Below are 10705 nucleotides of genomic sequence, written 5' to 3' on the forward strand. Positions count from 1 at the left end.
TAAGCTGGTTAAGTGTGGGCTGGATGGTGTAACCGTTGGATGGATTCATGGTTGGTTGAAAAATCGTACCCAACGAGCGCTCGTAAATGGCTTTGTGGAGGGAAGTCTTGAGTGGAGTGCCGCAGGGCTCGGTCCTGGGCCCAGTGTTGTCCAATGTTTTTATAAATGACCTGGAGGAAGACATAGAGGGGATGCTTATCAAATTTGCAGATGACACGAAGCTGGGTGGGATTGCTAATTCTGAAGAAGACAGAGTCAGGATTCAAAAGGATCTAGATTGGCTGGGACAGTGGGCTGAGACAAAATGAATTTCAATAGAGATAAGTGGAAAGTCTTACACTTAGGTACAAAAAATCAGAGGGACAGATATAGAGTGGGAGGGACTTGGCTTGACAACAGCACACGTGAAAGGAATCTAGGTGTTCTGGTTAATCACAGGCTAAACATGAGCCTGCAGTGTGATGTGACTGCGAAGAAAGCTAATGCAATCTTAGGATGCATTAACAGAAGCATTGTGTCCAGATCAGGGGAGGTGGTAGTTCCGCTCTCTTCTGCTATGGTCAGGCCTCACCTGAAGTACTGTGTCCAGTTTTGGGCACCACATTTTAGGAAGGATGTTGACAAGCTCGAGCGTGTCTAGAAGAGGGCAACCAGGATGGTGACAGGGTTGGAATCCAAGTCTTATGAGGAAAGGCTGAAAGAGTTGGGTATGTTTAGCCTGGGAAAGAGAAGGCTTAGAGGGGACATAATTGCAGTGTTCAAGTATTTGAAGGGCTGTCATGTAGAAGATGGAGCAGATCTATTCTCTCTTGCTTCAGATTGCAAGACTAGATCTAATGGGTGGAAATTACAAGGGAGTTGCTACCGGCTAAATATCAGGAGAAACTTCCTTACTGTAAGAGTGGTTGAGCAGTGGAACAGACTGCCACGGAAGGTGGTGGATGCTCCTTTGCTGAACATTTTCAGGCGGAGGCTGTATGACCATCTTTCGGGTATGTTGTAGGGCTATCTTTCGGCTATGCTCCTGCAGAGTGCAGGGGGTTGGACAAGATGACCTGCAAGGTCCCTTCCAACTCTAACATTGTATGATTCTATGATTCTAATAAGCAAATAAATAACAAGAAGGCTCAGTGTTTTGTATTGTTTTTTACCAGGGGCCCATGGACTTTGGTTTGAATTACTAGCCAGCTGTTATTTATCCTTACCACCAGCCCCTCCTTACCCTCATGTTGTTGTGGTCCATGGAGATATTGGGGAAGAGAGGAGACTTATACCACTACTTGCCATCTCTGAAGATTGCTGTAAAGTGAGAAAAAGGCTGTTCCTCCCCTGAGTCTTATAGTAAGAGACTCAAGGAAGGGTTTTTGTGTGTTTATTTTTGATGTTGCACACTTTTTTCAGAGTCTCATTTCGCCTTCTGCAAAGCCAGCTTGGAGTAACAGATGAGCTCCTCTGCGACTAATGGAGAATGGGGGTGGGTGGATTATTGCTGCTAATGGCCTGGAGAATGGGTTTGTGAATCCCTGGTGGTGTGAATTTGTAGTGCAAGTGGGCTTTCATTTAATAAAAGTGAAAAATGTTGCAAGTTCAGTACTTTTACATCCTAGTCCAATGCATGCATACTTCTATACGCAGTTCCACAAAAGTCTACATAAGGTTGTATCCTAGACTTATAGGCAGTTCCAAGTAAGTCTACATAAGAATTTATCCTAGATGTTTCTTTGAAATGTTTTGCTTTTTCTCTAGGACAGGGAAAGTAGGTTGTTGCACTGCATTGGGCGTTAAAGCCTAACTTTCTGTCCTTGGTCCGTAGCAATGAATATGGCTGCAAAACACCCAAAGTGCTGTCTGAAGGAGAGTTACACCCCTCTAGGTGAGCTGAAAGTAGACTTAGGAGGGTATAACTCCGTTCAAGATTGCACTGAAAGCCATGGAAACCATTTTTTAAAGTGTCCTGGGTGCTCTGTTTGGCATGTGGGAAAATATGTGTCTCCAATAAATTGTTAACTTTCACATGCATACTTTTACTTCCAATGTACTGTGAGTAGCTAAAAATTGGTACTGCCAGTTGCTAATGTTCTGCACTATTTGGGCCTCTTTAGTTTAGAGAAAAGATTTATGTTGGAAAAAGGAGTGATTGACTAGATCTCTATTTATTTTATTTATTTATTTATTAGTTCGATTTATATATACCCCGCCCTCCCCAGCAGGCTCAGGGCGGCTACAACAAAGGCAATTGCCATAACAACAGTTAAAACATCATAAAACAATCATTACACAATAAAAACAATAATTAAGTAAAGTGTGGTGCTCTTGATGTTAAAATGTTTTTCTCAGTCCAAGATGGGTTCATTCATTAACCTAACCTGACAGCATGCATTCTTTGGTTCTTTGGTTACCTAGGCGTCTGGGCGTCTGCCCAGGGCCGGCTCACCTCCAGATCTAGTCCACCGTCAAAGATGGCAGCTCGGTGGTGGTACAGTGGCGGCGGCGGCTCCTATACAAAGGCCTGGCAGAAGAGCTCCGTCTTGCAAGCTCTGTGAAACTGCGCCAGGTCCCGCAGGGCCCGAATCTGTTCTGGGAGCTCGTTCCACCAGACAGGAGCCGCCGCCGAAAAAGCCCTGGCCCTGGTTGCAGCCATCTTGATGTCCTTGGGGGCGGGAACCATCAGTAGGTGCTGCGACCCCGACCGTAGCGCTCTTGGGGGAACATATGGGGAAAGGCGGTCCCTTAGGTACGCTGGACCCTGGCCATTAAGGGCTTTATAGGTAAGAACCAGCACTTTGAAGCGAATCCGGTATGCTATAGGCAGCCAGTGCAGTGCCTTCAGCGCAGGCTGGATGTGGTCCCGTCTAGTAAGACCCATCAGCAGCCTGGCCGCCGCGTTCTGCACCAGCTGCAGCTTCCGGATTAGCGACAAAGGCAGCCCCATGTAGAGAGCGTTGCAGTAGTCCAACCTTGAGGTGACCGTCGCATGGATCACTGTGGCTAAGTCATTGTGGTCAAGGTAAGGAACCAACTGCCACGCCAGCCGAAGATGGTAAAAGGCTGACTTGGCAGTGGCTGCCACCTGGGCCTCCATTGATAAGGTGGAATCCAGGAGCACTCCCAAACTCCTAACCCCCGACACCAGCACGAGCGGCGCCCCATCGAAGGCCGGGAGAGGGAGTCCCAACCCCGAACCGACCCGACTTAGGCCCAGGACCTCCGTCTTCGCCGGGTTTAACTTCAGCCGACTCAGGCTGAGCCAACCAGCCACAGCTTGAAGTGCCCGATGAAGGTCATCTGGGTCGGAGTTCGACCGGCCGCCCAACATCAGATAGAGCTGGGTGTCATCCGCATATTGATGACACCCAAGCTTAAACCTCCGGACAATCTGGGCAAGGGGGCGCATATAGATGTTAAATAGCATCGGGGACAGTACTGCCCCCTGAGGCAACCCACACTCAAGAGGATGCCTCCGGGACTGCTGTTCCCCTATCGCCACCCTTTGTCCCCGACCTTGCAGGAACGAGGCAAGCCATTGAAGGGCGAGCCCCTGAATTCCCACGTCGGCAAGGCGGCGGGCCAGCAGCTGATGGTCGACCGTATCAAAAGCGGCCGACAGATCTAGCAACAGCAATGCCGTCACACCGCCTTGATCCAGATGCCTACGGAGGTCGTCAGTCAAGGCGACCAAAGCCGTCTCCGTCCCATGACCCGGGCGAAAACCAAACTGGAAGGGATCTAGGACTGAAGCATCCTCCAAAAAGCCCTGTAGCTGTGACGCCACCGCCCTCTCTATAAGTTTGCCCAAATAGGGCAAATTGGACACCGGCCGATAGCTGGCCAATTCAGCCGGGTCCAGAGATGGCTTTTTCAAGAGAGGGCGGACCATCGCCTCCTTGAGTGCTCCAGGGAACCGTCCTTCCGAAAGGGACTTGTTGATAATCTCCCACAGAGCACCTCGAAACCCCTCATGGCCCGCTTTAATGAGCCAGGAGGGGCACGGATCAAGGACGCATGTGGTTGGGTGCACAGATACGAGCAATCTGTCAACTTCGTCCAGACTGAGTGGGCTAAAGTATTCTAAACCCGGAACCGAAGGCGTGCAAGGGGCCTCAAGTTCACTTACTGTCTCAATTGTGGCCGGGAGGTCGCGGCGGAGCGCCAAGACTTTATCTGCAAAATAGCTCGCAAAAGCCTCGCAGCCAATGTCCAATTCCCTATCGTTTCGCCTGCCCTGGGGCAGGTCTGTCAGAGACCGAATCGTACTAAATAATTGGGCCGGGCGTGAGCTAGCAGATTTTGTGTTTGGTGCAGAGAAAGTGGGTAAGATATTTCTTCTGTCTCCCACTAAAACTTTGGGTTCACCTACTGAGACTGACAGTAGATTTACAGCAAAGAGTAGAAGGGTAAAGAAACAATTACCATGGAGAACTCACTTCAGCAAGTTGTGACACGTAGTGGCTTGGATTGCTTTAAAAGAGAATTCAACAAATTAAAGGTCAGGCAGTAGCTGTCAGCTGTGATAACAAAAAGGAGCTGCCTAGTTCAAAGGCAGTAAGTGTCTGAATGCCAGTTGACATGGGCGAACAGGAGGATATTGCCACCTTCATGATCTACTCTTGAGTTTCTTTGGGTCATCTGGTTGACCACTGCTTGACTAGATAAACCCTCCTGTAGGTTTTCTCCGGTTCACTCACACAGCATACTCCTGCCCACTGAGTTGGAGGGAAAAGGTGGAAACAGAAGCAACTGATTTCCTGCAAGTCACTGCTTCTGTAGTCTGCATAGGACTGAGTGGGAAGAGCATCCTTGCCACTATCAGGAACAGGCAAAGAGAAATTGGGTCGGTGGGTGGGGCATAATGGCTAGCTGCTGCAACACAGTGAATGTGAGCACAGGATTCTAAGACCTGGTTGTCTCCATTTTTTTTTTGCCCTCTTGTGCTAACAATGTCCTAGTGGTGCCACATATTACTACAAAAGTGTACTTTTTGGTTTCTGCCAGCACAAGGGGACTTACTAGCAATCCTGTCTTTGTTCACTGGCCATAACTTCAGGATCGCACAGTTCATTAATTTGTTGAGCAGGAAAATTACATGTAACTAGCAAGCAGCTGATATAATCTACTGAAATACTTTCCACTTTCATGTGGTTTAACTTAGATTGTGTACACAATTTAATGGGTTGCTTTTTTTATTCTTTCTTTGGACAAAATGTTGGTTTTTAAATGTCCTTTTGAATGTTCACAGGCCTCAGGAAATCAATAAAGAAGAACTTGAAGAAAACAGTATGAGGTGTGGCAGGAAACTCTCCAAGGATGGTGATGTGAGTACAAATATTTCTCGGTGCCTCTCTTAATTAACTGTTGCCAAAAAGTGATTTTTAATGTAAGTAAACTGTCAGGTATTCCTGTATATATAATTATTTTCTGACTACAAACACTAACCTAAAATAAGCTATACAAGGATCTTATATAATGATTAGATGCATATTTAGTTAAAGCTCGCTCTATAGAAATTAGTTTTGGGAATATAGCTAATTTTTACTGCTTCTATTACAGACTGGTAATTATAAAATTGAATCAAGTAGATACAGACAATAAGACTTTTAGACTTATACAATTCTACTAAATCTGTTTCTTCCCTTTATCTTTCTTCTTTTCGTATTTCCATTTGACTTTCAGGACTTTTGGGACTGCCACCCCTAATTCTGATTCAGAGTCTTCTTCTGGGTTACTACTTGCTGTTGATTCCAAATCTTCCATCCCATGTGTGCTGCTTGTTTCTTCGATATTTTGTTCCTCTGCTGAATCTTTTTTGTTTGCTGGTTTTTGTTGCTGTTCCAAGAACAACTTCGCTTTTAAAACAGAGTCTATCTTTTCTTTTTTATCTTTGTAGTTGAATACCAATCCTTTGGGTATTATCCATCTGTAGGGGGTGGAGTTTTTCTGCAAGAAGCTGGTTAAATTTTTGTATTGTATCCTTTCTTATTTCAAATAGACTGTCTTTTAAGACTCTGCTTTCTTCGTCTTTGATTTTTAAGGTAGTCCCATTTGTGGCCTTGAGCACCATGTCTCTTGTTGATCTTTTAGAGAATCTCGCCACTATCTCCCCAGGCAGGTTCTTTTTCTTAATAAATTCTGGATATGTCCGATAGACCAGATCCAGATCGCTTTGCAATGTGTCCGCCGTTAAACCTGTCATTGGGGCCAGTGCTTCACTTAATATTTCTTTCAGATTCTCATCTTGCTGTTCAGGAACACCTTAAAATCTCAGAACATATGCTGATTTTTCCATTTGTAGTCTTAAAAGTTGATCTTTATCAGAGGATCTTTGTTTTCCCATCACCTCCAGTCTTTGATTAGTCTCTTTTACTTTGGCTTCAACCTTTTTCACTGATTTTACAGTTTCCTCTGTTTTTAAGTTTGTGTCTTTAAGCTGTTTTTGGATCTCATCCAACTTCTTGTTGGTGATAGTCATTTGCTCCAGCAGAGGGTGCAGTGCAGTAGCCAACATGTTCAAGAAGTCAATGTTTACTTCCGGTTATTAGCCAGATGTGTTGGTCTTGTAGTTCCAGGAGAGTGTCTCAGTCTCGTCGCCATCTTTTCTGCCCGTCCAGTCATTGTTTACATTTCAAGAAAAGTTTTCAAAAGTCAGCAAAAGTTGCTTCAAAAGCTCGCTTTAATTAAATTTGTACTTTGCCTGATTCAATTGACCATTGCCGTTTCTCCTAGCCCCTCTCGCTAGATAAGTTCGCTTAAAAATGTATGGGGGGGGGAGATGTGAGCTAGCTCCCTCCCCCCTCTGTTGATGCCATTCGGGCTTTGGATATACGCTTTGCCAGATAGCCAGTCAAAGAGAAATTTGCACTCATGCTTCATTCCACGTCTGCTGCAGAGGTAGGGAGAGCTTTATTTTCGTGGGATCACTTGTTTGCTCACCCAGTGTATGCCTCTTAATGCCATGATGGTGCCGCAGCGACAGGACCTATCAGGGCTCGGAGGTGCCTCAATTCCTTGGCTGCAGCCTTGGGAGAGGCTACCTCCAGCACCCCAGGCTGGGAGTCCCCTCCAAGAACTCGGGGGGGGGGGTTTCCGGATCAACCGGCCCCCCTCCCATCCGCCCCATCATGGGCCGCTCCTTTTGGAGCACCGAAGGAGCACGCCCGCCATGAAAGTTGCCAAAACCGGAAGTCAACTGTCAGGTATTCCAATAACTCAGCACCAACACACAGGACCTAAGTAGGTTCAGTTTATTGGTCAGAGTAAAGGACACTCCAGGAACTTCTGTGTCAGGAATAACATAAAACGAGTGGGCTAAGCAGTTATACCCCAATCATACAAGACCCCCTGATGAGCAGAGGCCAATGAGCAAACACCTGCAAGCGCGTGGAAAAGCTAATGAACCCAGTGAGGACGGGAGACTGGCAAAGGAGGCAGGACGGAGAAACCAGGCGCTCAAGGCCACAGAGAGATAACAAGGCAACAGGGAGAAGACAGCTGCAGGAAAACGCGGGGTGGCAAAGCGCCAGTGCACAGCCCACACAGCCCATCACATTAGGCATTCATGGTGGTGTCAACCGACATCGACAGGTAAACCTTTCCACAAGGGTTAAATGACGTTGTGTGACACCTGGAGAGTATACAAGTATTATGCTAACATGTCACTGCTCTTCATGATCCAGGCTAGCCTGATCTTGTCAAGCTCTTGGAAGTTAAGGAAGGTCTGTTCTGTCCTGGTTAGTACATCAGTAGGAGACCACCAGTGATGTCCAGGGTTGCTACACAGAGGCAGGCAATGGCAAGCAAGCTCTGTTCGTCTCTTGCCTTGAAAACCCAATAGGGTTGCCATAAGTCGGCTGTTACTCAATGGCAGTTTCCACAACCATAGGAACATGGCACTGCTCTGGATATAAACAAGCATACAGAATACAGCAGTAAAACTTTGAGCAGGAGAAAATACTTTATTAGACTTCTTGTGCTGGCATCAGAATCGGTGAGGACAAGGTAGGAAGTGCAGAATTTAGGACAGAACGCATGGGAAAGTGTCTTGCCTTATTGCTCCTTATTCCTTATTCTTTGAAGTATTGTTGGCGATGGACCGGTTTCAACTTTGGCTTTGATTTGCTGGTCACATATACAAACCGTTACATCATCTTCAAGCGCAACACGCTGAATCAGCCATGCAGCGGCTCAGTCAGTTTGCAGCCCCGAAGGAACATTGCTTTCAGGTGAGTGAGGCGAGCCTGTTGCCCTGCAGGGACCTGGGAATGTTGAGGATAGTTGAGCTTCATTAAAAGGAGGTGGGGGTGGGATTTGGCCTACTCAAGCCTTTAACATTTTACAGTGTCCTGAAAGGGAAGATTGGGACTGGACACCTCACCTCCCCCCCACCCGTTTAGAATGCTGTACAGTTTCAATAGCCATGGCTACTGACAGGGAATTAATTAGAATTGGAGGGAAAGCACTTTTTGCAATCTCAGCTAATTGATTAATCTCAGACTCTTTAAACTGTGAACGGGTAGAGCCCCGAACAGTTTATAGTATCCTGGAATAGTGGGTGCATGTTGGAGGGTTTATGGCATAAGTTGCACATTCCAGCCTACCCCCTACTCTGTTGTAGGGCATGGGAAGAGGGCAGTAAAAATATGTCATTCTTGCACTTTATGACTTGGGTTCAGAGTTAAATGAGGAGTATCCTGTGCTCCTAGCCCTTAACCTTAACCTCAGGCCATCAGGAAAATTGCACTAGAGTATTAGAAAGTTGAAGTTCTGTGCAAATCGAACAGAAAACTTTGCACTGATTGTGCTTTGGGGAATGGGGATTTCTAATAATGATCCACAGTTCTTCACAGAATCTTCTGTCTATTTGTTAACTTCTGTTTCCACAAACAAATACAGAAGGCACAAAGTGGAGAGGTTCTGTAGGACAGTAAAGGTTCTTGTTGAATGACAGAGACAACATACCTGTTCATAAAACTGGTGTGGATGTGTATCAGTAATACTGTCTCACTCTTATGAATTCATAAGGGTTTTGAATACATTCTTTTTTGATCCTGCTGAGCTCTATCATGGCAGCACAGGGCAGCTTGTGGGTGCTAAACTTGGGTTTAAGTGGTGGTAGAGAAAGGACTAATCTTGGGGAAAAACATGCCCTTTGGTGTGTGTTTTGGAATCCAGTTTCCTTCTCATTGAACAGTTGTTTGGGGGTTGAATGGAGGCTGAGTGAGGCTGGTCTCTCTCCATTTCAGCATGTTGCCACTAGGCAGAAAAGGTCAAATGTTCCCAGGAAGGGAAGTAACTGAGTCAGCTCCTTTTACTTTCATTAAGTCGATCTGGGCCCCTTGAGAAGAAGCCCAGTGTTTGCTTCTACTCTTCTATTTCCTTGTCTTCTCCTTCACTTCCCCCAGCTACTGGAAGATGCTGTGTAAGTTCAGGCAACTGTAATGCGGACCACAACAGCCTATGAAGAAAGGAGATGGCCTCTTTTTTTCCCCTTCACCACTCTCTAACTTTTCACAAGTTTCAGCTTTCATAGTGTGGCTTCTCTTCCATCCTTAGGTTGCGTTTGGCTTCTTTTGATAGCAGTGGAAAACTTATTTGCAGTAGAACTGCAGGATATCAGATATTAACCCTTGAAAAAGATCAGGTATGTTTTCTGGTCATTTCAGATTCTTGTGTATGGGCATTCATCCTTAGAAAATTCAGTACATTTGTAGGAAGAAACAAGTAAAATCAGGAAATGGATTTATTGGATTTCAGTGCTGGACTATAATGAGATTGTTTCTTATGGAGTTTCACTGTATTTGCATTTTTAAAGGTGCCAAGCCCCAGAGTCTCTGACCCAACAGCCATTTCTTGTGGTCCACTGACAGCTGTTCTATGGCAACATTTTACATGTATTTTATTTTGTTTATTTAGAAATTTTTATTCCGCTTTTGCATAATCCCGCTGAAGGCAGCTTAGAAATAAAAACACCATAGAATAATTAAATCATCAAAAATTAATATAAAAAATAGAGCAAGCCAGTCACTATAAATACAGCGTAAAAATATCCATAAAACAGATCCTCGGACCAGAAGCAGCCTATAAACAGCTGAAAAGAGAAAAGCATTCAGAAAAGCATTTTCCCAAGATACATGAGCAGGGGTCATTCGTAGAAAAAGAGGTGCAGGAGCTCATTAGCATAACTTATTTGCATATGCCACACCCCCTGACATCATCAGAAGTGTGTCAGAAGGCAACACCCACTGCTCAGGCGCCACCCCAAAAATCTCCAGGTATTTTCCAACTCAGAGCTGGTAAGCCTACTTGGAGAAAAACTGCTTCAAAAGCACAAAGCAAAAATGTTTGAGAAATCCCTCCCCAAATCTCCCCAATCAAGATATAAATTCTTAGGTGCTTGAGCAGAGCAACCTCCCCTCTCAGCTTCACCCCGCATGTCAGGGCAATGACTATGTTCCCTCATCAGCATGTGAGGGAGGGGGTCTTTTAATTTGCAAACTTAATATTTTTCAAAATATTTAAGAATTCTCAAGAAACAATTTAACCCTTTATTTCAGAATATCTAAGCACCTAGTTTGTGAATAGTCAGCCCGCCGCTATCCACTCTCTCAAGGAGGAAATGGTTCTTCCCTTTCCCTCCATCCAAGTGTGCTGTCAAGCAGAACAGCCACAGGTGGATCAGATTTCCTGATTATAAGCACGTTTGCTCAGAGTT

General features: G+C 45.5%; 1 protein-coding gene across 2 annotated transcripts in view; it reads left to right on the plus strand.

Moving 5' to 3' along the window:
• Window positions 1-10705, plus strand: part of GMCL1 (germ cell-less, spermatogenesis associated 1) — a 46002-nt gene that overhangs the window by 22491 nt on the left and 12806 nt on the right. For both annotated transcript variants that reach the window (XM_015421107.1, XM_015421108.1), the window contains exons 11-13: window positions 5237-5312; window positions 8071-8216; window positions 9547-9634. In XM_015421107.1, coding sequence (XP_015276593.1) covers window positions 5237-5312; window positions 8071-8216; window positions 9547-9634 — 310 coding nt within the window. The remainder of the gene's footprint in view (window positions 1-5236; window positions 5313-8070; window positions 8217-9546; window positions 9635-10705) is intronic.

The sequence above is a fragment of the Gekko japonicus genome, unplaced genomic scaffold (genome assembly GCF_001447785.1).
Source record: "Gekko japonicus isolate JY-2015 unplaced genomic scaffold, Gekko_japonicus_V1.1 scaffold13, whole genome shotgun sequence".
Classification (NCBI taxonomy): Eukaryota; Metazoa; Chordata; class Lepidosauria; order Squamata; family Gekkonidae; genus Gekko; species Gekko japonicus.